The 27804-nt window shown below is 40.6% G+C and overlaps 1 protein-coding gene across 1 annotated transcript in view; it reads right to left on the minus strand.

Moving 5' to 3' along the window:
- Positions 1-27804, minus strand: part of LOC126471008 (mediator of RNA polymerase II transcription subunit 16) — a 289195-nt gene that overhangs the window by 185978 nt on the left and 75413 nt on the right. Inside the window, exon 4 of the mRNA XM_050099062.1 lies at positions 8935-9069. Within this exon, the coding sequence (XP_049955019.1) occupies positions 8935-9069 (135 nt within the window). The remainder of the gene's footprint in view (positions 1-8934; positions 9070-27804) is intronic.

Consider the following 27804-nt stretch of genomic DNA (forward strand, 5'->3'; position numbering starts at 1 on the left):
CAAGAGGGGAAACCCACTGGCAGAATTTTGCACATAGCACAATTTAATCAATGCATCCATTTGGTTTAAAATCCATGAAAGAAGGTTGTAGAAATTTAGGAAATTAACAAAATGGGACCCTGATAAACTTATCAGAACCAGAAGTTGTTGCGTGTTTCAAAAACAGCACTAGATAATGATTTATTGAAACAGAAGACAGGAATAAAATAGACGATGAAAGGGGTTCTTTGAGAAATTGAAATAGTGAAGGCAGCAAATGATCAAATAGGAAAAAGACATAGGCATACAAGAAATTGGATAAAATATTAGATATTCATTTCTAGCATAACTGTATAGATAAAACATTTGCTCGCTAAATGGTAGCAGGAGAACAAACATATTACAGTATTTAAATTTGCAAGGTTTCAGAGCCAGTGGCTCATTTCTGGCAGAAGTGTTGAAAGGGAAGGAAGATGGGTGAAAGAGAAAAGGACTAGTGAGGTTTAGGAAATGGGGAGACTTAAGAAAAGCCACCCAGGAGTCCGGTTCAGGGGAAACTTACTAGACAGGATGAGAATGAAATCTTGCTTGTTGGGGATTGCAATGGACGAGATTTGAAAACCTGATAGCTTAAAGCTGGAACATAGGGTAATACGCAAGGCAGAGATTACTGGAAAAAACATCATGAGCGATTTCAAAAGAGCAGAAAGTTAAGTACATTAGTTGTGACCTTGGTGCCTGTTTCACCACACGTGCCATCTGGATTCTTCCCCTAGACACCAGTTTCTCAAAACTCCACGGGTGGGAACTGGCGTTACAGCATGCCCTCAATTCTCACCACCCAACTGATCTTAATGTATGTTAATTTTTTTGGTCTTATAATTTCTTCACAATAACTATTCCTTTCTTCAGTCTCTTTTAGTTTTCTGTATCTTTTATTTTCTGACCTGTCTATCTCTCCACCACCACATAAAATGCACTAAGCTTTGTGCTCGTATTAACCTATGAACAATGACTCTTCAGTAATCTCTGCCTTGCACATTACCCTATCTTCCATCTTTAACCTCTCAGGTTTTCAAATCTCATCTGTTGCAGTACTCAACAATAAGTCTTTCCTTCTCATCCCGTCCATTAAGTCTCCTATCACCTAGTGTTCTGGGCAGTTTTTCCAAACCCTCCCCATTTCCTAAACCTAACTAGTCCTTTTCCTTCACCCCTCTTCCTTCTCCTTCAACCATTATGCCAGAAGCAGGAGCCACTAGCTGTGAAAGCTTGTAAATGTAAATACCATTGTATGTGTGTTCTCCTGCTGCCATTTGGTGAGTACATTTTTATCTACCTAGTTACATTATATTTTCAAAAATTGATTATTTTTATTGGTATTGCATTTGACTGACAATAGGGGAAAATATAAAAATGAACCCGGCAAAAGGGAACACAATGTAAAAAAATGATAGTGACAGGAAGAACATACTGGCATACAAAGAACAGTTAGAGGAGAAACGCAAAGCTGTAGAATCATGCATGACTTGGGAAATACAGATGCCGCCTGCATGAAAATAAAGACACCTTTGGGGAAAAGATTATATCAAGAGTAGATATGGCAAAGCAGTACTGAGCAAAGAAGGAAGAGAAGAGGAAGTAGATGCAAAAGACATAAGAGAAACTGTACTGTGAGAAGTACTTGAAAGAGCACTAAAACAACTAAACTGAAACTAGGCGTCTACAGTAGACAAAGCTCCCTCAGAATTATTGAGATCCTTGGGAAAACCAACCATGAGAAAAACATATGAGCAGAGGAATGTAATAACCCTAATTGCTAAATTGCTAAGGATGCAGCAGTTGACAGGTGTGAATATTACAAAACCATCAGCTTAATAAATTATAGTTGCAAAATACTTACATTTATTATTTCCAGAAGAGCAGAGAGACTGTCAGAGGAGTACCTTGTGTAAGATAAGTTTTGGTTCCACAAAATCTTAAGAACACACACACACACACACACACACACACACACACACACACGTGCGCGCAATCGAAAATATTGACTGTACGTCTTCTTTTAGAAGATACACTGAAGGAAGGTAAACACGTATATTTAAATGAAGTTTTTGACAATGTTGATTGGAATATATTCTTTGAAATTTTGAAGGTAGTAAGGCTAAAATATAGGGAGAAAGAAACTACTTACCACCTTTACAGAAATCTGATTGCAGTTATATGAATCAAGTGACAAGAAAGGGAAGCAGTAGTTCATTATTCAGTCTGTACACACAGCAAGCAGTAAAGGAAACCAAGAAGAAGTTTGCAAAGGGAATTAAGGTTCAGGGTGAAGAAATACAGAAATACAACTTGAAGGTTGTAATTCTGACACAGATGGATAAGGGGTTGGAAGATTAGTTAAACGGAATGGATAATGTATGAAAAGAAGTATAAGATTAAGATCATCAACAAATATAAAGCAAGGGTAAAAGAATGTAACTGAATTAAATTTAGTGATAATGAGGGAATTAGATTAGGAGAAGAGACATTAAAGGAAGTACACAAGATTCGTCATTTGGGCAGCAAAACAAATGGCTGCAGTAGAGATGGCAATAGTGAGAAAAGCATTTCTGGGGAAGTGAAATATGGTAATATGTAACATAAATTTAGCAGTTATGAAGTCTTTTGTGAATGTCTTTGTCTGGATTGTAATCTTGCACTGAGGTGAAAAGTGGGCGATAAACAGTTCTGAGAAGAAGAAAATGAAGAGGTGCTAAATCGAATTTGGAAGAGAAGAAATTTAAGGTACAATTTGACTAAAAGAAGGGGTAAATTTAAAGGGTACACAGTGTGGCATCAAAGAATAGTCAGTAAAGTAGTGGAGGGAAGGGTGAAGAGTAAAAAGTGTAAAGACCTGACTACAGTAAACAGGTTCAAGTGGATATGGCTTACAATAATTCTGCAGTGATGAAGACCCTTGCAAGGGATAAACTAGCACTGAGAGCTGCATCAAATCAGTCTTCAGACTAAAGATCACAACAAAAATAACAACAACTGGTTTGTATTTAATCGTCTTGTAAATAATTCGCAGAAAATTTTCTGTCGTGAGTTGAAAGCAGTACAATTAATAATTTACAAGAAAATAGAGTTTTTCATAATTTCGAGTTCTGACAAAATACAGAATCTACAACCCTGGAATTCTTATAACAGTATGTGTATTTAAGTATGAAAGCTTCATACCGAAGAGTATATTTAATTATTTTCTGTATTTTCCAGTTTGTGGAAGGTGCGTATTTGTGATATAAAACCACTAAAACATTACAGACTATCAACGGACTATTAATGGCCAAAAACTATAATTGTGAGATAGAAATTTCAGTACCATACTTATAACACAACAAGCAACCCGGCCCGGCATCACACAGGCAGCATTAAGTTTCCATGGCCAGATGACTTGTGTGGCACAGCATATTTTATTTGGGTCCAATGCATAGAGTTATGAATACATTTCAGAGCAACATTAAGTAATTAAGTATCATCACTAGTTTAACTTGTGTCATTGACCCATAAGTTGGGTTTCAGAGATGTTATTGGCATTCTTTGTGATAAGAAGATGTCTTTTTCACCTGAAATCAAAGCTATACTGCACAATGGTGAAGCCAGTTGCATTATAAAGTTCCAAGTGTTGGCCCACACCTAGAAGTGCTGAACACTCACTACATGTCATGGAAATACAGATACTGAGAAGATCATTAGGCACTTCCCTGCTCAACCAAATCAACAGAACAATAATCTGATGACTAGCTGGAGAGACTCCAATCAATGATAAGATGCAGGAACAGAGACTTTGGTAGTATGGCCACATCATACAGGCACCACCTACTTCCGTCATCAGCTCAGCCCATCATCTCGCTGTCAAAGGCCAGAGACAATGCGGCAGACTTAAATTATGGTGGCTCAACACTATAAACACAATTTAAGATCAAGAAGGCTAAATCTAGAGGAAGCATTAGGCCATAAGAACTGGCATGCATTGACCCAAAGAGCGGACTCAGTTCTAAAGGGATGATGCTACGAAGAAGAACAAGAACAACTTACAAAATGTAAGCAACACACAGCAGGAAAGTTGTCTGGAGACAATTATGTTGTGTGTTCCATACTGAATTGGCATTTGGAGCGACATCTCATGGCAATTATGTGAGCACATCGTGATGTAAGTAATATGTTTACGAGCAAAGTAAATATTGTATGCTAATCATCGATGCATTTGCAAATGTGAATGATTCAATATGCATTGAAGACTGGGTGAGGTGGCACAAATAAAACAAATAAATAAGGAAAAACACACATGATGTACATGTTTGGTTCATTTTACAGCACTTATCTTGTGATGCTTAGTACACACTGTGATGCATTTTTGAGACTCATTGCCATAATTCTTTGTCGCCGATTCTTTATGGCAGACTACTTCACCATGCCACACAAGGAACAGAGCCTACATCAAGGTTTGATTCAAGGAAGGCAGAAAGCTGAAATTTGAGTCATATGCTGCACTATTGACAGAATGTAATGTATGTAAATGACACAAAGCTGCTGAAGTAGTTTTTCAGAAAATGCTTTACTTGCAGCATAAAAAATAAACCACCACATATTTTGGATTCACTTGTTTTTTCACTATGCAGTTATTCTCAAACAGTTGTAAGGAAACTACTGGGTAAAAGAATATTCTATTATTTCAAACTGTAAGTCTCACGTCACAGCCTGATGATGATGTGGTTATCTTTTTGTTATTGCTCCTATTTATTATGATACTTCAGAGTTCATTAATTCACTGCCCATTGTTTTAAGAATTTACAGTGCATTAAGAGAGTGAATTGCGACTGCTAATCTGATGGAAGGAGAAATTGGCAGTTTGAAATTGTTGTCACATTTCAAAATGCGTATCTCCACGTCATAGAGAGGTAAATGCTAGGTTAAAAGCCAGAGTGAAAAATGTGACCCAGCTGGGATTTCATCCCACAATCTTTTGGCTTCCAGCCACACACTCTACTGCTACATCACCACACCAGATACGAATTACATCTTGCTTGCTGTCTTCTTGAGTCACTGCTGCTCTCTCGAGTTATGGCAGCTGTTCACTAGATGGTGATGGCATCATTTCTGCAATTTAACTTTAATTCATCACAATTCTGACAATTTGCACGAAATATTTATAAATTATGTACAAAAACCTTCCCTACAAATCAGTGTACCTATCAATCAAAACCAGATCTAAATCACTACAATAGTTCCCGAGACTAGCCAGCATACATAGACGAATGCAAGCAAGTGGCTTCAATTAACATACAGAGAGATAGAGAAGAGATATAATTAAGCTGTACCAATTTGCATGTTTGTAAACACAGTTATTCAAGTTACTGAGAGTTTTGAATCAGTACTTTGCCCGCCCCTGGTAACTGAGTGGTCAGCGCGACAGAATGTCAATCCTAAGGGCCCAACTGGGTCGGAGATTTGCTCCACTCAGGGACTGGGTGTTGTGTTGTCCTAATCATCATCATTTCATCCCCATCGACGTGCAAGTCGCTGAAGTGGCGTCAAATCAAAAGACTTGCACCCGGCGATCGGTCTACCCAACACGAGGCCCTAGCCACACGACATCTACTCTATCAGTACTTTCAGAACTGAAAGTCAACAAAAGTTCCATTTGAAGAATTGTGTGTTATGTATTTATAAGAGTGACTAATTCTAATTAACTTGATCATATCAAGAAAACCGTACTGTAATATGGTAAAATTTGGCATTAACATAGAGTCCCAATTGTGAAAGCTATTTACTTTTTTGTATGATGTGAACAAACTTTCTTAGCTTCCTGTAGAGGGCTTGTGGCAAGAAAATTGAGTGTTCCATCTGCCTTCCATGACCACAAATGACATTCAAATTGTTCTGGAGCAGTTGGTGAGTCCATGCCACGTAATGTAAATAGTCAGTCTATGCCAGGCAGTCAATGTGATTAGTTCATGCCAGTCTGCACACTACTGTTATTATAGAAGTTATAAACACATATCCCAATGCCTGTTTCTAGTAAATGTCATATTGTGGACAGGGCAATGCTAATGTCTAATATCTGATAGACGTTTATAAAACTGATTGCTCTGACTGACATTTTTAAGATTTTGGAAAGTGACTTGCAAAGCAGAGTATCTCAGACCTGGTATTAATTATTGTGCACCATCTGCATGTGATACTGTGAGGCAAGCAGAGTATTATACTTTTCCACTTTTAGGACAAGTAACACAACTTGTGAACTGACAAGCCAATAATTATTTCAATTAGCACAGCTGGAACACTATCAGACTTTCCACTCAGTAACATGCGAGGTCCTGCTTGTTTGTGTAAATGTGGACTTCCGAGACTGACTATATTTCAATTTCACCAGGCCCAGCTTCACATTATTTGTTGAAAAGCTTATCTTATTACCAACTACTTTTCAGTAGGTTGTATTTTCCAGGAGATGAAATGTCAATAAGTGAATTGAAGATTACTTTTAAGGCCCCCTTAAGCAAGCAGACTTGTTTGTTAAATGCGTCCTTGTTTAGTTGTGGATTTGTCAAACAAGCCTGTGCATGTACAAAAAAGTTTGTCAGCTTAACCTTATTTTGAAGCAGACATTGTTTGTGTTTGTGAGTATTTTGACACTACTGAGAATGGCCACAAATGCAGACGAAGCAGTTCTGACATTCACTTTGGCACTGTGTTTAAAATGGAATAAGAAATCAAGATGCTGGTCTAGGGAACAGCTTAAAATGAGGGAGAGAAAGAGAGAGAGAGATTTACCTTCAAACATCTGCTAAAGGAAATATTACTCTCAGAGCACCATTAACACATCAATATTCTCTGGACGGAGAATGAAACTTCTAAAAACTTGTTACGGCCCTGTCAAATTCACTACAGATGGATCACACAAGCTGTACACATACTAAGAAAGCTTCTAAATTTAACCTTACTTTCGAAGCACACACTTTTTGTGTATGCTGTATTTTGGGACTATTGAGTCATCAGTCTTCTGAATGATTTGATGTGGCCTGCCATGAATTCCTTTCCTGTGCCAACCCCTTCATCTAAGAGAAGAACTTGCAACCTACATCCTCAATTATTTGCTGGATGTATTCCAGTTTCTATCTCCCTCTATAGTTTTTACTCTCTGCAGCTCCCTCTAGTACCATGGAAGTTATTCCTTGGTGTCTTAACAGATGCCCTATCATCCTGCCCCTTCATCTTGTCAGTGTTTTCCACATATTTCTTTCCTCTCCAACTCTGCTCAGAGACTCCTCATTCCTAACCTTATGCCTACAAATACAGATAAAGTATTTCTAACACTGACTCTGGTAGTGTGTTTGAAGAAGAACAAGAAGAAAACATGACTCTTGACTTGGGATTTTTTTTAAATTAGAGAGAGATATACACATGAAAACCCGTTAATGGGAATGTTACACTCAGGACTTGTTGATTACATCTAATTTCTGTGGATGGACAGTGAAACATTTAATAACTTATTTAGAGTTACTTCACCATCACACTGAAAAACAAGATGCATGTACGTGAAAATTTATTCTCTTTTCCTTGGTCCTACAATCACATTTCAATAAATTCCACAAGATGAGAACAAATTGCCCACATCATCCATAAAAGAACCCGAGAACTTTAATTACTTTTATTTCATTACACTCCCGCTTTTATGTCCTAATGCTGATTTTGTTCATAACCTCTTCCTGTATAATATATGGCGGGGAAAGATGTAACTGTCATCGCTACTTTGTTTTGATCCTTGATTGAAGTTTCTATAGTTGTACAAACCATACAGTGGGACACATTGTAATTAAACAATTTTCCACCATACATATGCAGCAAAACATCTAACAAACTACATTCGCCATCTTGTCAAACTTCCCGTCAATAAAAATTTCTCGCAAACACATCAGACATTATCTATGCTTGACAAACACATCAAACAGCACCATACATGGTCAAGTAATTGGCAAGCATAGTTAAGTTTGACAAAATGTTTGATCATTTAGGGGGACCTTTAGACTAAGTTCAAGCGATCTGCTGGCCCTTGTGTGGGTGGCAAAAAAAACCCTTTAGGTAGTGGAGAGTAAACACTGAGTAGAATTAACTGCTTAAAGGGAACTGGCCATGGTCAGTTGTAATCTACTGAACTGTAACTGATTTTCCACTTCCCAAAGTGAAATAGCAAACTTCCAAGAAAGACAAGTTGCCACCTCACATACTGGCTCTTGTAGACCTATTTTAGACTCAGTGTTTCTATGTATGTTACTGACCTATTTTTCTATGTTTATGTAGAAGGAGAACTATGTAAAAACTCCAAGTTAACCATTGTTTTTGTGTAGTAGTTAAAATATCCTTTGATAGAATCCTAAACACCTGTAGTATTGAATAAATAATTGAAAATTTCTGTCATCGTGCACTATATAATCAATCAAGGCTAAAGGACTACTTCAAATGAGGTTCGTACATCAGTAATGTTAGAAGCACTTCTGAATTTCATTTTCATTTGTGTGTATTGTTTATAATGAAGGTAGCATTTAATCAGTGTATAGCTGTTTTTCAAATCTCCAATGGTCTGTGCTGTATCATTTGATGGTCACTCACTTCTGTTTCACCCAATATACGTAGCAAACAGATGAGCTAATGAATTATACTAAGAGTACAGACCAAGTTAGAAAATACTGAACCCAACAGGAAGCAGCAAAAATAAGTAGTTTTATCACAAAAAGTTTGAAAAATCATCATATTATCAGTAAAAGATAACAATAAACCAAACTTTCTATGGAGGACAATAAGATGAATATTTGTGCCAAACAAATGGTTCTTTGCTAAGTAGAGAGATATGCCAATCTTATTGAAATTTGAATTTATGATCAACAATAACAAATAGTAGCAACTATTACTCACCTTTTTCCCATTATGAAAGAATAATGCTGAAAGAATGTGTTCACCAGGAAAGGATACAGTACCAAGGCAAACCCACTCATTTAATAAATGGTCTTTAAAAGTCCATAACTGAACATTCCCATCTACATCTGCAATCTGAAAAAAAAAATGAAAATTACAAAATATGGCTCAGTTTTTAAGACATTAAGACAGACTTTATCAACATTTTGTGCTCTGAAAGTTAGCACCGTAACTGAATTTAATATTCATTCTCTCATAATACTCAGTAGTAACTGAAAGTTACACATCACAAGAGAAGAAATACACTCCTGGAAATGGAAAAAAGAACACATTGACACCGGTGTGTCAGACCCACCATACTTGCTCCGGACACTGAGAGAGGGCTGTACAAGCAATGATCACACGCACGGCACAGCGGACACACCAGGAACCGCGGTGTTGGCCGTCGAATGGCGCCAGCTGCGCAGCATTTGTGCACCGCCGCCGTCAGTGTCAGCCAGTTTGCCGTGGCATACGGAGCTCCATCGCAGTCTTTAACACTGGTAGCATGCCGCGACAGCGTGGACGTGAACCGTATGTGCAGTTGACGGACTTTGAGCGAGGGCGTATAGTGGGCATGCGGGAGGCCGGGTGGACGTACCGCCGAATTGCTCAACACGTGGGGCACGAGGTCTCCACAGTACATCGATGTTGTCGCCAGTGGTCGGCGGAAGGTGCACGTGCCCGTCGACCTGGGACCGGACCGCAGCGACGCACGGATGCACGCCAAGACCGTAGGATCCTACGCAGTGTCGCAGGGGACCGCACTGCCACTTCCCAGCAAATTAGGGACACTGTTGCTCCTGGGGTATCGGCGAGGACCATTCGCAACCGTCTCCATGAAGCTGGGCTACGGTCCCGCACACCGTTAGGCTGTCTTCCGCTCACGCCCCAACATCGTGCAGCCCGCCTCCAGTGGTGTCGCGACAGGCGTGAATGGAGGGACGAATGGAGACGTGTCGTCTTCAGCGATGAGAGTCGCTTCTGCCTTGGTGCCAATGATGGTCGTATGCGTGTTTGGCGCCGTGCAGGTGAGCGCCACAATCAGGACTGCATACGACCGAGGCACACAGGGCCAACACCCGGCATCATGGTGTGGGGAGCGATCTCCTACACTGGCCGTACACCACTGGTGATCGTCGAGGGGACACTGAATAGTGCACGGTACATCCAAACCGTCATCGAACTCATCATTCTACCATTCCTAGACCGGCAAGGGAACTTGCTGTTCCAACAGGACAATGCACGTCCGCATGTATCCTGTGCCACCCAACGTGCTCTAGAAGGTGTAAGTCAACTACCCTGGCCAGCAAGATCTCCGGATCTGTCCCCCATTGAGCATGTTTGGGACTGGATGAAGCGTCGTCTCACGCGGTCTGCACGTCCAGCATGAACGCTGGTCCAACTGAGGCGCCAGGTGGAAATGGCATGGCAAGCCGTTCCACAGGACTACATCCAGCATCTCTACGATCGTCTCCATGGGAGAATAGCAGCCTGCATTGCTGCGAAAGGTGGATATACACTGTACTAGTGCCGACATTGTGCATGCTCTGTTGCCTGTGTCTATGTGCCTGTGGTTCTGTCAGTGTGATCATGTGATGTATCTGACCCCAGGAATGTGTCAATAAAGTTTCCCCTTCCTGGGACAATGAATTCACGGTGTTCTTATTTCAATTTCCAGGAGTGTATTTTTAGCCTCAAAAGGGAAGTATTCTGAGAAACCTGTTAACATAACACACATTTCAAACTACAACATCAGTTACTTGTGTTCTCCATATCATTTGAATACAGTTGATTGCTATTTCCCATGAGCCCTGCAGGAAGCCACTACCCTAAGAGAGAGAATTTCCGAGATCAGTTTAACCTAAGACTAGGGATTCAACATAATAATAATTACATATGACAAGTTAAAACTGTGTGCTAGACAAACGTGAACCTAGATACCTGCCTTGTGCTACCTACCAACTGTGCTATCTGGTCCACTCTAGGAGACTCAAAGCTTCAATGTGCCAAAAGTTGCTCAACATTCTTCCAAATTTCGTATAAGTTCTCTCACAATTCTGTGGACCTAACTGATATGGGAGAATGCTCCATGATGTTTGAACATTAATTTTATTTATTCCATCAAGTAACTACTGTACTGAAAGGCCTCTTTATGAGACTGCTGTTTGTAAATATGAGCATTATACACTATTACACCGAAACTAGGATAATGCTTATGAATTAAGAATCTGTGTTTTACTGTTAAATTCCTTGGATTATACATATTTAACTTTTTCAAAAAATAATATATGTACCTTTTCCTCAGAGACTATTTAAGAGATTTCTACAAAATTTTCTCTGTTTAATTTCGATGCATATAGTAAGCTTCTCTCATGAGGTTTTTTGAATATATGGAATAGGAGAATTTTAAGAATTTTTCAATTATAATTCTGTAAGTATAATACAAAATATAAGCAAAATTCCAAGCACTGTGTCCCATATCTCGGCTTACACTCAGAATTTCAAAATTTACTCGAGATAACATTTACTGGGTTTATAGAAATAAGTGTACAAAATTTCATAATTATAGCCTTTATAGATTCCGAGAAAAAGGTACATAAACTTTAAAAAAAAAAAAACAATTTCCAGCAAATGCAAATTAAATTTCAACCTTTTCTTATGTCACCTCTTCAGAAGGTCCCAGATTTGTACTCACGGTCCTCTTTCCGTTCACAGTTTCTCTTCTGGTTTCTTGTTTTCTGCCTTCTTTCCTTTACCACATCTTCAACTGATTTTTCAGCTGCAGAGAGGTGCTCTAAATTATTTTTCCCACGGTGTCTCAAGTGAAATTTCCTATTTTAATGCCCGTTCTCTCTAATACATTCATCCACTCAATGTTCCCATCATTAAATACAAGAACTACATCATAAGTAGCAATTATGACAGTTGTATCGGATGAAAATGTGGTTTTAGGGCATTGTTTCCATATGAGTGAATTTAGAGACTCATTTGGATTCTGAGTTTTGCCATGAACACACTTTCTCAGAAGTTCATGATCAGCCAGAAACCAGTAAGCGGGCTTGAAAACATCCACGATATAATTTGCAAGCCTCTACTTGTGAATGTAGGGTTTGTTATCCCTCTGAGCGTGTAGATATTTACACCAGCTAAAGTGGCACAGATTATGAATGGGATGTTCATCTGTTGAAACCAGGTTGAAATACGTAGCCCTTACTGCACTTTGTGAACATTGGCATTATTGAATGATGAAAGAATCAAACACTTGTGTAAATCTCTGACAGTAGCACACGGCAAGACAAGAACTGTGTCTTCATAAACAAAGTAGCTAATGCTTTGCTTGCTGCTAGCTCCACCACCAGTCGAGCGGGGACAGCAGTACGGCCCACTCTCTGTCACATCATTTGCACTCTGTGAAGATTCTACTTGCCAATAACGACTGTGTCCTGATTGTTTATGAAGAACTTACTTTGTTACTGGTCTTGGCCTGGACTGTTTTCTCATTGTTTCTGTCCACATGTGTGTTTAGACTTTGGTGCTCAGTCACTACCACTGTATTTCCTGGGTACTTGCAATAAAACAGTAGATACTACAGTTTTTGGTAACAAGACCCTTTCAGTTTCTACATGTTATCCATGAGATGATGGAGTGGGTTCAGTTGTTACAGCAGCAGCTTGAGCAGCAACAACACCACTTAGACTTCTTTTGTTAGTTGTTTATGACTCTGCATGGTGCCAAGGGTATTCTGCAACTATCAACGGCACATCCATCCCGACACTCACCTTCTCATATGTTTGGTCATTCACCGACACCCTCATTGTTTTCTTCTTGTTTGCACCATTTTCAGATTGTGGCTCTTCCCAAAGCAGTCCTTAGGCCCATACATGGAGTTTCTAGAGGTTCATAGTGCCAAGGCAGTGCTCAGCCAGAAGTTCAGTTATTGCAGCAAGGTTTATATTTCGCTGCAAATTCGGTAATGGCCTTTCCATTTCTTGGTTGATACCAGGGTCTGTTTCTCTTGTGAATCTTGAAGTGTATCATTGCTTCAAGTGCTCTTCTCTTTCCTTCACCAACCGTCATTTAGTCAGTTTCAATGATAATCAGCCAATTCCTGTTCAAGGCCAGTTCACAATCGACACTGAGTATCAGCATGTCAAGTGGGCAGTCATGTTTTTGGCTGTCGAAAGCACGACGTCTGAAAACATTTTTGGTCTTGAAGCATTCACAGTTTTTGGTTTTCAAATTCAAGATGCTGTCATCCTGTTTCTTATTCCATCCAATTCCACACATTAGACAAGCTATGCCATAAGTCTGGGTCACGATTTTTGCTAGGATTGGGTGCTATGAAGGATTATTAGGCCTAAATCACCATTAAACTGACAGTCATTCCAAAATTTTGTCGTGCTTGGCCTATTCTGTTTGCTCTGCGGCCTGGAGTTAAGGAAGAACTGAACTGGTTACACAGCCTGGGTAACACTGACTCCATTCCTTCCAGCCAGTGAGAGAGGCTCCTAGTTGTTATACAAAAGCCTATGGGGATGCTTCATTTGTGCACACATTTTGAGTCTACCATTAACATCAAATCTGCAGTGCATAGCTACTCTATTCCCTACCCTGAAAACATACTCACACAACTGCCACGTGGTGAGTGTTTTTCTAAAACTGACTTGATGGAGGCATACTTGCAGTTTCAGCTGGATTCCACCTCTCAACAAATAATGGTAATCAAAACTACCTTCTGATAGTACCATTATATGCATCTTCCATGTAGCATCATGAGTGTGCCCTCCATTTTCCAAAGATTTTTAGAATAGGTAATGCAAGATGATCCACGTTGTGGAAACTAGCTTAATGACATCGTCATTAAGGGTTCCTCACGGCAGGAACATCTCGCTAACTTCCAGATTATGTTCACCAAATCTGTGAAAATCAAAGTTTTTATTTTTTATGTAGATAGAGGATATTTCCGTGACCTTATTATGAAAGACTGAGTCAAACATATGAAGCACTGTGTAGTGGCAATTGATAACATCCGTAAATTGTAGAACCTGAGGGAATTCCAATCATTTCTAGGCAAACAGTTATTATTGAAAATTTCTCCCTAATGTGGTGGACATCATCCACTGAGTGACTGGCAAAAAAAAAGGTGTTCCTTTCATTTGGCCACAGACTGCGACAGAGCATTCACCCACATGAAGATGCTGTTAAGGATATCACTGTGCCTCAGTACCTTCACACTGGACCAACAGCTCAAACTGACAACGGATGCTTCCTAGTACAAGGTTGGAGAGATGTTAGCTCACAGAAATCCTGACGGGTCTGAACAGCTTCTTGTATATACCTCCAAAATGTTAACAGCTGCTCAACATAATTATTCTCAGATCAAAAAGGAGGTTTCAGTCATCATGTGTACCATCTGTAAGTTCCATGTTTTCCTCTATGCCAACAAATTCCATTTCATCACTGATCATAAGCCATTTGTGGTACCGTTCAAGACTTCCTGACTGGACCATACAGTGACTAAAGTGATTTTGAGTGCATACCACTACGAGATTCATTACAGAGTCACAGCACAGTATGCTAATGTGGACACATTGTAGCACATGCCCATAGTACCCAACCCACTTTTCAACCAAGCCAAAGTTTTCTGATTCTAGATTGATGCTCACTTGCAGCATGCAGTGGATACACTTCTGACAATGGACCATCGCACAGCACAGGCCACACAGCAAGACTCGAACCTCTGACAGGTGGTCAGTTTTGTGTACAATGGTTGGCCTGAGTATCTGCCCACCAAGGAGTCAGTCTGGTCTGGTCTGGTCCGCTCTGCACCTATTTTCTTCTCTATCATTGGCTGATGGTAGTCAGTGGCAGATTCCTCTTTAGCACCAACTCGGACAACCTCAGGTTCATCATCCCTCTGGTCCTGTGAGCTAATATCTCTGTTCTCTCACATTGTGGGCCACTGGAATATGATCCACATTAAGGCCTCATGTAGTGTTTTGTCTATTGGCATGGCATCGACTCAGCAACTGAAAGGACTGTCCATGAGTGCAAACAGTGCACTGAACAGCAGGTGGCACAACCAAGAACTTTTACACCATGCCCCACGCCCCATACGGCATGGTACCGTGTTGACATCAACTCTGAGGGCCCGTTCTGTCAATACATGCGATTGGTGATGCTCAATATGCAATCCAATTATCCACGTGTCCTGCGCATGTACTCCGTCACCACAGAAGCTGCCATGTGGGTTCTTACCCAGGTCTTCGTAACTGAAGGGCTGCCCTGGACAATATCTCCGATAAAATCCCACAGTGCACATCCGCATTGTTTCAAGATTTCTGCACCCATAATGGTCTTGCTTCCCACATCGTTTCAGCCACAACTGAATGGGGAGACGGAGTATATGGTGAACACCTGTAAGACACAATTAAAAGTGTTTAGCAGACTCCTCAGCAGACTTGGGATTGTCTCTGTTTCTCAGCACCTACAGGACCACATTGCTGCCAGTGGGGGTCCTCCATGCTCAAAAGCAGCTCTTCTTGTGCCATGGCCTGAAGTGTGCTCAAGTCCTTCGCAATTTGACGCAGGCACCCATCTGGACACACACTTTCAGTCAACAGCATTGATGGCTGCCAGTAACAATGCAAGTGATATGTGGTCAGCCAATGTTCACTATGGATTCTAGTGGTGTATCACTAACCCGCCATCTGAACCAGCTGTGTTCTCAGTGGGGTGCCAATCTGCCTTGCAGCCAAAGCACATGCCAGTGGGGAGTCTGCCTATGTGCACCAGATACCAGACACCACAGGAGTATACTGATCTGAAGAGCTGTTAGGTGCCAGTGACATCAAGATATGGCCACCACCTTCCACATATGTTTGACGACACCCGCCTCGACACCGTCCTCTTATAGGAGTACTCGTCGGCCCTCCCCCAGTCGTACTGCACCTGTCCCTCACCACTGATGGAGCAGTTTCCTCACCACCAGCACGTGCAGTATCACTACCACATCTGGCTCACCATCCTCTGGGCACTTTCTAGGCACATTCCTTGCCAAGTCGGAGACAGCTGAGTGGCCAATACCTCAACAGTGATGCCTCATCAGACACCAACAAACTGATGAAGGCAAACACAGTCAACACACAGCTGCCATTGCACTGTCACCTCCAAGTCACTTGGGCAGATCCCATGGCCTTCTCAGCCACACTGATCTGTCTCCGGTGGCAGCCCCACCCACATCCAGCCTTTTTCCACCAAAACTTGCGATGCACTGCTCCCCTAATATGATGGTGGTGGTGGTTGTTGTTGGGGAGGGGTGGGGGGTGTTGATGAGGCTAGATGTCCACTTGCACTGCCATCATCATAACTGCAGAGTCTATACATTACATCAAGACTGAAACGAGACCACCTGCTTCACTTGATGTCAGACCCACTGCTGACCAAGAGGAGACAACCACATGTCAGCAGTGCAGCCTGTCCTTTCTCGGACTGTTCGCACTCCCTAACAGTTCTACTTGTGGATTACGACTGTTCTGTTATTTGCTTATGACAACTTGCTTTGTTACCAGATTTGGCCAAGATTGTTTTTCCATTGTTTCTGTCCACATGTGTGTGCTAACTCTGGTACTCAGTTTCTTCCACTGTATTTACCGTGTACTTTAGTCTCACAGTAAAACTGTAGGTACTAAAAATAACACATCTGAAGAGGACATCATAACATCTGTAATCCTGCAATGCTAACGGTTACCACACAGGTTGGCAATGGGTGACTGAATTCCACATGTTTGTGTAAGAATACACCTGCCGTTTCCCATAGGACATTCAAAGAAAAGATGATCTGAATCAGCCCACTGACTGCAAGAACAGGAAAGTGTCTCCGTGGCATGCAATCTTCGCAGATGTTTGTGAAAACACACATTATGAAATTTTAGTTTACCTATTAAAGGAACCAGTGAATTGGGTTTAACTGACTGAAAAGCTGATGAGAGGATTATAACGTAATTTTCGTCTTTGTGTCAAACTGTCTCTTCCACGTTCAAGAGAAGAGACTTCAATAACACCTTAAACTCCAAAATGGCTATCATATTCGAGGTCAGGGTTGTGCATTTCTTACGATCATGTTGTTGTTGTGGTCTTCAGTCCTGAGACTGGTTTGATGCAGCTCTCCATGCTACTCTACCCTGTGTAAGCTTCTTCATCACCCAGTATTTACTGCAACCTACATCCTTCTGAATCTGCTTAGTGTGTTCATCTCTTGGTCTCCCTCTACAATTTTTACCCTCCACGCTGCCCTCCAAAGCTAAATTTGTGAACCCTTGATGCCTCAGAACATGTCCTACCAACTGGTCCCTTCTTCTTGTCAAGTTGTGCCACAAACTCCTCTTCTCCCCAATTCTATTCAATACCTCCTCATTAGTTACGTGATCTACACATTTAATCTTCAACATTCTTCTGTAGCATCACATTTCAAAACCTTCTGTTCTCTTCTTGTCCAAACTATTTATCTTCCATATTTCACTTCCATGCATGGCTACACTCCATACAAATACTTTCAGAAACAACTTCCTGACACTTAAATCTATACTCGATGTCTTCAGAAACGCTTTCCTTGCCATTGCCAGTCTACATTTTACATCCTCTCTACTTCGACCATCATCAGTTATTTTGCTTCCCAAATAGCAAAACTCCTTTACTACTTTAAGTGTCTCATTACCCATTCTAATTCCCTCAGTATCATCCGACTTAGTTCGACTACATTCCATTATCCTCGTTTTGCTTTTGTTGATGTTGATCTTATATCCTCCTTTCAAAACACTGTCCATTCGGTTCAACTGCTCTTCCAGGTCCTTTGCTGTCTCTCAGAGAATTACAATGTCATCGACGAACCTCAAAGTTTTTATTTCTTCTCCATGGATTTTAATACCTACTCCGAATTTTTCTTTTGTTTCCTTTACTGCTTGCTCAATATACAGATTGAATAACATCAGGGAGAGGTTACAACCCTGTCTCACTCCCTTCCCAGCCACTGCTTCCCTTTCATGCCCCTCGACTCTTATAACTGCCATCTGGTTTCTGTACATATTGTAAATATCCTTTCGCTCCCTGTAGTTTACCCCTGCCACCTTTAGAATTTGAAAGAGAGTATTCCAGTCAACATTGTCAAAAGCTTTCGCTAAGTCTACAAATGCTAGAAACGTAGGTTTGCTTTCCTTAATCTTTCTTCTACGATAAGTCGTAAGGTCAATATTGCTTCACGTGTTGCAACATTTCTACGGAATCCAAACTGATCTTTCCCGAGGTTGGCTTCTACCAGTTTTTCCATTCGTCTGTAAAGAATTCACATTAGTATTTTGCAGCTGTGACTTATAAAATTGATAGTTCGGTAATTTTCACATCTGTCAACACCTGCTTTCTTTGGGATTGGAATTATTATATTCTTCTTGAAGTCTGAGGGTATTTTGCCTGTCTCATACATCTTGTTCACCAGATGGTAGAGTTTTCTCAGGACTGGCTCTCACAAGGCCGTCAGTAGTTCTAATGGAATGTTGTCTACTCCCGGGGCCTTGTTTCGACTCAGGTCTTTCAGCGCTCTGTCAAACTCTTCACGCATCTTCATCTACATCCTCTTCCATTTCCATAATATTGTCCTCAAGTACATCGCCCTTGTATAGACCCTCTATATACTCCTTCCACCTTTCTGCTTTCCCTTCTTTGCTTAGAACTGGGTTTCCATCTGAGCTCTTGATATTCATGCAAGTGGTTCTCTTTTCTCCAAAGGTCTCTTTAATTTTCCTGTAGGCAGTACCTATCTTACCCCTAGTGATATGCGCCTCTACATCCTTACATTTGTCCTCCAGCCGTCCCTGCTTAGGCATTTTGCACTTCCTGTCGATCTCATTTTTGAGACTTTGTATTCCTTTTTGTGTGATTCATTTACTGCATTTTTATATTTTCTCCTTTCATCAATTAAATTCAATATTTCTTCTGTTACCCAAGGATTTCTACTAGCCCTCGTCTTTTTACCTGCTTGATCCTCTGCTGCCTTCACTACTTCATCCCTCAGAGCTACCCATTCTTCTTCTACTGTATTTCTTTCCCCCATTCCTGTCCATTGTTCCCTTATGCTCTCCCTGAAACTCTGTACAACCTCTGGTTCTTTCAGTTTATCCAGGTCCCATCTCCTTAAATTCCCACCTTTTTGCAGTTTCTTCAGTTTTAATCTGCAGTTCATAACCAATAGATTGTGGTCCGAGTCCACATCTGCCCCTGGAAATATCTTACAATTTAAAACCTGGTTCCTAAATCTCTGTCTTACCATTATATAATCTATCTGATATCTTCTATTATCTCCAGTATTCTTCCATGTATACAACCTTCTTTTCAGATCATACACCACAAAATATCTCTCTCTGCCTGCACATGCTCATGTGCATGCACGCACCCACTTGCACCCACATGTGCAGCTACACTTTCCATCACAGCAGTGCAACTGTGGTAAGTGGTTGTGTTTTCTGCAATAAGTGTGTTTACTGGGGTGGAGCAATGAGGAGAAGAGGTGAACAGAGGGGTACAGGGAAAGGAGGTTGACTAATGGGAGAGAGAGTCAGCAACGGAATGGGACAGGAATGTGGTACTGGTGAGCCCGTGGAGGTACACACAGTTAAAGTTCCATGTGCACACAAAGCAGCAGAGTGTGCAGCAAGAGGTAGGGGAAGTGGAGGGACAGAACAGAGGAAGAGGAGACTGCAGAGAGAACAGTGAGAGGGTAGATTAACGAAGTTATATAGCGTGTCTCTCCAAAGAGTTGTCACGTGCACATCCTTTGGTGTTTCAGCAGATATTTGCAATTTCATTTTTTCATTGTGTAGCTGGAGTCAACCCAAACAAAGAGTGCTCATCACATCTTTCATGTGACACCCAGAGTCAGTGTCAGTCTGTTTCCCATTACCAGCAAAATTATTTTTAAAGTGGAATTTTACATGCCCATTCAACAGAGCAATCCAAAATTAGCATAGCGTGATATTTTTTTTATTAATAAGTATTAACAGGGACAGTAAAACACGAAGAATAACCATCACTTCAGCAGTGACAGCACCGCCCTGGCCTGCACTGATTGCTACCACCAAGTGTGCTGTGCTACTGAATCGTTGCTGACTCCAGCTACACAATGCAAATACAAAATTGCAAATATCAGCTGAAACACCAGAGAAAAAGCACCTGACAATCCTTAGCAGACACACCCTCTATAAGAGGCATGGGGTAGGGGTAAAGGTGAGTGACAGATATGGGTTAGTGGAGAGGAGTACGAGGATTGTGGGATTGGAGGTTACATTTTAACAATAATTCCTAGCTATGAGGAGCAGTAATACATTTTTAATAATCACATCAAAAAAATGTTGTTACATAATCTAACTTTTGTTTGTTTGCAAGTACATGTCTGCAGTTGTGGTACACTTTGAACTCCTCACGTCAAGAACCACAGCAATCGATACACGAGCCAAAAGAAAATGTTTCAGCCTGTTGATAAAGTGCAGTATCACATTGTAATTAATTTTCTGCCTTTGAAGGGGAACAATACTACGGTAATCCATGATGAACTGGTAGAAATGTATGGCAAACAATGCACCAAAAAACAACACAGTGGTTATGTGGAGAAAGCACGTCTATTGTAGTCCAACAAGTTTGAATGACGAAGAATAAAGTGGCAGGCCACAACTCTGTGAAGAAATGGGAATCTAAAGAGAAATGGAGGCCCTCCTGCTTGAAGACCAGTGTATTACAATCGAGGCAAGAGTGGAAAAATTGAAAATCAGTTGTGGATCAGTGTTGAACACCTTGTACAACATTTTAGACATTTTAAACATAACAAAGGTCGCTGCCTACTGGGTTCCATGACTGCTCATACCTATTCAAATAGCTCATACAGAGCAGATTGCCATAGGATCATACTACCAAACTCTCCTGATGAGGGTATGGATGGCTGCCAAGACAACGCATTATGAGAAGCTGACAGAGGTGGCGTCCTAGCTCAATGACAATGCCTTACATGATTATTCACAGAAAAAAGTAATTGATGTTGCATCTTTCGTATTATTAAACTTTTGACTTGCCCCAAATACTTCTGACATGGTAACCAATGACTTCTTCCTCTTCCCTTTTAAAAATTCACAGACATCTGTAACCAATGTCTTCACCAAGCCATCCATATTTGGGAAAACTGTCATATTGAAAGGTTAATAAGTATACAAGGACTAACACCAACACTATGTTTCATGGTCACAGCTTGATTCTTGAGGTTATAATTGAAACATCATGACTATCCCACAAACATAATTGAGACAAGCTGATACTTGGATGGGGGTGGAGAGAATACAGATGGCAAGGGCAATAAAGCAACCACTGAAGTCAAGCACGTTGTGCTCATCTACACATCCTGCCACTGGGTGGTCAATTATGCTTTTGACCACAGAGACCATTCATTCAGGCGAACAGCTGGTCAGTGGTCTCTCACACACAAAAAAAGCTGTGCAGAAGTTACGGCAGAGTTGGTATATGAAAACAGCTGAACAACTGAGTGTGCTTTTGGCTACGGTCAGTCACCTTCAGGCTGTTCCCTTGGAGTGTAGAGGTGGCAGATAATCTGGAACGTTGCATGGGACATCTCAGGTGTTGCTTGTTTCAACCATGAGCTCTGCCACTGAGGCACCTCCCAGTGTACCCAATGTGGTGGATCCACACCACAGGAGGATGAGTAGTGAGTGGTAATACGTTCACATCGCTCAAGGTGGAGGGCCAATGTGGAGGCTAATCGTCTGGCCTCACCCTTCATCCTGTGAATGGCCAGAGGGCCAGTCCTTTACAGAGTCCAAGCGGGCACATCGTGGGAGTGGTTTACCAGTTATCAGGAGCTGCAACGTGAGATGCTTTATGGAGATCCTTCAGCAGATAACGTTCAGAGCTGGAAAGAAAGCCAATGTGCACTCAGTACATCTGCCAGGAGACCTCATCGAAGATGTGGAGGAGGCCTTGCCTACAGCAGAGTGCAATGGTCAGCAAGTTGTGGCTCATATCAGCATCAGCAACGCCTGTCACTTTGGTTCTGAGGCCATTCTCAGTTCATACAGGTAGCTGGCGGAGGTGGTGAAGGCTGCTGGCCTCATACACGGGGAGCAAGCAGTGCCTGCAATTTGCAGCATCGTTCCCATAGTTAATAAGAGTAATTTGGTGTGGAGTCATGTGGAGGGTCCTATGTCGACTGTGTGATGGTCTTGGCTGAAGACTTCTGGACCCGTGTTATCAGCTGGGGAACTTTAGGACTCCCCTTGATAGGTCAGGGCTGTATTACACGAAGGAAGCAGCTACTCGGGTAGCAGAGTACTTGTGAAGTACACGAGGTTTTTTTATGCTAGGCAGCAGATTAAGGTTCTCTGACTTTACTGCCCTCCAGCAAAATTCTCGAGCTCAAATCAGTCTCCAGACAGAGAGCTGGCTGAAACCCAAAGATCTATCACCCAGCACAAAGCCCCTAGCGAATGGAAAAATGCATACGTGACTCCTGTATATAAGAAGGGTAAAAGAATGCACCTGCAAAATTACAGATCAATACCTTTAACATCGGTTAGCTGCAGAATCCTCGAACATATTCTCAGTTCAAATATAATAAATTTCCTTGAGAGGGAAAAGCTTCCATCCACAAATCAGCAAGGTTTTAGAAAGCACCTCTCGTGAGAAACTCGGCTTGGCCTTTCCTCACGAGACCCTGCAAACCACGGATGAAGGGCAACAGGCCAATTCCATATTCCTAGATTTCTGTAAAGCATTCAACACAGTGCCACACTGCTGGCTATTAACAAAAGAACAAGAATATGGGATAGGTTCCCAGATATTTGAGTGGCTCAAAGACTTCTTAAGTAATAGAATCCAGTATGTTGTCCTCGACGGCAAGCGTTCATCAGAGACAATGGTATTGTCAGGAGTGCCCCAGGGAAGTGTGATAAAAAATGCTGTTATTTTCTATATATGCAAATAATCTGTCTGACAGTGTACGCAACAGTCTGTGGCTGTTTGCTGATGATGCTGTGGTGTATGAGAAGGTGTCATCGTTGAGTGACTGTTGGAGGATACAAGATGACTTAAACAAAATTTCTAGTTGCTGTTATGAATGGCAGCTTGTTCAAAATACAGAAAACATGTAATTTAATGCAGATGAGTAAGAACAACAAACCCATAATGTTCAAGTACAGTAACAGTAATGTGCTGCTTTCCACAGTCACTTTGATTACATACCAAGATGTAATGTTGCAAAGCAATATGAAGTGGAATAAGCATGTAATGACTATAGTAGGGAAGGCAAATGGTTGACTTCAGTTTATTCGGAGAATTTTACGAAAGTGTGGTTCATCTGTTAAGGATACTAGCACAACCCAGTCTTGAGTATTGTTCAAGTGTTTGGGATCTGCACTATATAGGATTAAAAGAAAACATCGAAGCAATTCAGAGGCGGGCTGCTAGATTTGGAAACATTCGCTCACTGTGTTTTTTAGAGTTTTCTGTGCGTTGAAGTCATTTAGTAAATTTCATGTTTTACTTTTCAGTTGACGTTTCTTATTGTTTCTACAGAATATTTCAGTAAAATTTTCATTCTCTGAGTGTTCCAGTGGTCCCTAGAATTTTTTTTATTTTAGTTAATAATTTTGTGAAGTTTTGTTGGTAATGGTATTAGTTGTGGTGTAGTAGTATTAATACAAGTAGTTGTTTTCTTAGTAGATAGAAAATTTTGAGACTGCTATTGTTACTATAAATAGTTCTAATGGCGTAACTGAACTTACATAATGAAGACATATAGTTTTTTCAGTAACTGTAAAATTTTACCATTAGTGAGAAGAGTGGGTTCTGCCATAGGTTTGTGAGGAGTGGGTTATGGTGTGGGATTTGTTCAAAGTATTTTCACTGTGGGGGAATGCAGTGGGGAAGCCAGTGGGCATTCTAGCGAGATCTTCTCCTGGGAATGCAGAATCTGTAGTAGAAATAAGTTGATAGAGGAGCAGGAGCGTAAGATCTGCGCCGTTCAGGTGCAGTTCCAACATGCAAAGGAGGAACTAGATAGGTTGAGGAGGGTGAAGGGTGCTGGGGAATGGGAACTGGCAGTTGGCAAGAAAGCAGCTAGGAGGAGAAGGTATTTAGACACTTATACTTTGCATATATGCAACAGATATGACCAACTGTCAGAGTTGAGTGGAGAGGAGCCTCTTGTAGCTACAGGTGTAGGGAAAATGCAGCAGTCATCAGCAGTTACGAGGCCTAGGTCAGTTGCAAAGTCTAACAGAAAGAAGAAGGTTTTGCTGCTAAGTAGTTCACATGGTAGAGGTGTGGGCCAGCAGTTGCAGGAATTGTTGGGAGTGTTGGGGAGTGGGTACCAGGTCACCAGCATTGTGAAGCCTAGTGCAGTGTTGGCTCAAGTGACTGACAGCATAGGGGAGTTATGTAAGAATTTTACATATGAGGATCAGGTAGAGATAGTGGATGGAGCAGGGAACAGTCTCTTGATAGAGACGGGGAATATGATGTAAAAGATAGCTAAAGATGTTAACGATAGCTACTCAAACTGGTGGCACTAATTTGCATTTCGTACAACTGTTTCAGCGTCATGATTGGCCGCAAATTAATACAGCTATTACGCATGTTAAGATGGGGCTGGAGAGGGCACTAATGGCAGAGGGCATGGGTCACATTTCAGTGGTGCCAGTTGGGTCTATCAGTAGATCAGGTTTCACTAGGCATAGCCTGCAGCTCAAAAGGTATGGGAATGGGAGGCTGGCAAAGCTTATAGGTGACAGAGTAGTGGGTAGTGGTGGAATCACTCATGGAAAAATTCCTGTAGTACTTGGTGTTACAGCTGCACCTTTTTTAGATCGAAGTCAGCTGATAGGTATAACTGCTTAAAGGAAGTCCCTCTAAGGACTCACCTTCAGAGGATGTCATGTTTACAAGTAGAGAAGGAATTAGCATATTTCATTAAAATATAAGAAGTATTAGAGATGAAGTTAGTGAACTGCTTATAGATGTTGCCTCTGAAATTATTGGTATGTCGGAGTACCACTTAAATAATTTGACAATTCAGAGTCTTCCTTTACCAGGATACAGATTAGCTAGCTGTTTTTCAGGGAGTTCCTTGTGGGGTGGGGGAGTGGCTACATACATAAAAAAACAGTATTCCATTTGAGTCCATAGATATATCATGGCACTGCACTGGAAAGATATTTGAATGTTGTGCAGGGGCAGCTGAATTTAGTGAAACTAAACTTCTAGTTGTTGTTGTTGTTGTTGTTGTTTATAGGTCCCCTAACTCCGACTTCAGAGCATTTCTGCTCAAGCTAGAGAGGGCTCTTGATTCACTTTGTAGGAAGAACCAGAAATTAGTTATATGTAGTAACTTCAATATAAATTTTGTATATGATGGTGCAAGGAAAAGGATGTTGGTAGACCTCCTAAATTCATATGATCTGATGCAAATTGTGTTTTTTATAACTTTGGTGCAGGGGAACAGTAGACAATATTGTTATTCGTTCTTCATTACTAGATGGGCATTCTGATAGTGAAAGCGTGAATGGTCTTTCAGACCATGAGGCACAAATTTTAACACTAAAAGGCCTTTGTACTCAAACCAATGTCATATTTAATTACAAACTATGTAGGAAAGTTAATCCAACAGCAATAGAGAGTTTTTTAAACCTTGTCAAGGAACAAGAGTGGCAGGATGTTTATAGTGTCAATAACATAAATGATAAATACAACGCTTTCCTTAACACATTTCTCATGCTCTCTGACAGTTGCTTTCCATTAGAACGTTCTAAATGATGTACTAGCAGTAATAGGCAGCCCGAGTGGCTGACTTGTGGGATAAGGATATCTTGTAGAACAAAGCGGGAATTATATCAAAATGTTAGAAGTAGTCACAATCAAGCTACAGTAGCCCATTACAAACAGTATTAAAAGCTGCTTAAAATTGTTATTAGGAAAGCAAAGAGTATGTGGTATGCAAATAGAATAGCTAATTCACAGGATAAAATTAAAACCATATGGTCAGTTGTGAAGGAAGTGTCTGGTCAGCAGAACAAGATCGATGATATAAAGTCAGTTTGTAGTAAAAATATTTCTGTTACTGATAGATCAGGTTTATGTAAAGTATTTAACAATCATTTTCTAAGCATTGCTGGTGAATTAAATAAAAAATTAGTTTCTACAGGGAATCATGTGACTTTCTTGGCAAATGCCTTTCCAAGATTGATCTCTGAAATACTCCTATGTGATACTGACAAGGGGGAGATTGAGTCAATAATTAAATCACTGAAGACTAAGGACTCTCATGGTTTTGATGGAGTGCAAAGCAGAATATTAAAGTACTGTGCTGCACATGTTAGCCCTGTATTTAGCAATATTTGTAATTTTTCCTTTAGGAAAGGTCAGTTTCCTGAATGATTAAAGTACTCCGTAGTACAGCACCAGTTTATAAAAAGAGAGAAAGGGATAATGCAGACAATTTTAGACCTGTTTCTATGCCATCAGTGAGTGCTAAAGTTATTGAGAAGGCTGCGTATGTAAGAATAATTTATCATTTTATATCACATGATTTGCTATCAAATGTACAGTTTGGCTTTATAAGTCATTTGACAACTGAAAATACTATATTCTCTTTTCTTGTGAGGTACTGGATGGGTTAAACAAAAGGTTTCGAACACTAGGCATATATATATATATATATATATATATATATATATATATATATATATATATATATATATATATATATATATATATATATATATATATATATATATATATAAGGTGTTTGATTGTATTGATCACAAAATATTGCTCCCGAAGTTAGACCATTGTGGAATACAGGGAGTAGTTCACAACTGGTTCACCTCTTACTTTAGCAACATCATGGCAAAAGGTCGTTATTCACAATGCTGAGAATGGCTGTGATGTGGGGTCTGGTGGGGTACGGTCAAGTGGGGGGAGGGGGGGGGGGGGGCGGGGGCAGGGATCAGTGTTGGGGCCACTCCTGTTCCTTATTTATATAAATGATATGCCCTCCAGTATTACGGGTAGCTAAAATATTTCTGTTTGCTGATGACACTAGGTTGGTAGTAAAGGATGTGTGCAACGTTGGCCCGGTTTCAAATAGTGCAGTTCATGACCTAAGTTCATGGCTTGTAGAAAATAAACTAATGCTAAATCACAGTAAGACTCAGTTTTAACAGTTTCTAACACACAATTCAACACAACCCGATGTTTTAATTTCACAGAATGGGTATATGATTAGTGAAACTGAACACCTGAAATTTCTAGTTGTTCAGATAGATAGTAAACTGTCGTGGAAAGCCCATATTCAGGATCTCGTTCAAAGACTTAATGCTTGCCATTTTTACTATTCGAATGGTATCTGAAGTAAGTGATTATTCGAAATGAAAATTAGTCTACTTTGCTTATTTTCATTCATCTATGCTGTATAGTATTATATTTTGGGGTAGCTCCCATTCTAAAAGGATATTTTTGGCTCAGAAACGGGCGGTTCGGGCAATAAATGGTGTAAGGTTCACGAACCTCTAGTCAACCCCTGTTCACTAGTCTGAGTATTTTGACGTTGGCCTCTCAATATAAATATTCCTTCCTGTCATTTCTTGTAAACAACATTAGCTTATTCCCAAGAATAAGCAGATTTCACTCAGTTAATACTCAACAGAAATCAGACCTGTATTTGGATTGGACTTGCTTAACTCTTGTGCAGAAAGGTGTGCAGTATACTGCTGCATCCATTTT

This window comes from Schistocerca serialis, chromosome 3 (genome assembly GCF_023864345.2).
Source record: "Schistocerca serialis cubense isolate TAMUIC-IGC-003099 chromosome 3, iqSchSeri2.2, whole genome shotgun sequence".
Lineage (NCBI taxonomy): Eukaryota > Metazoa > Arthropoda > Insecta > Orthoptera > Acrididae > Schistocerca > Schistocerca serialis.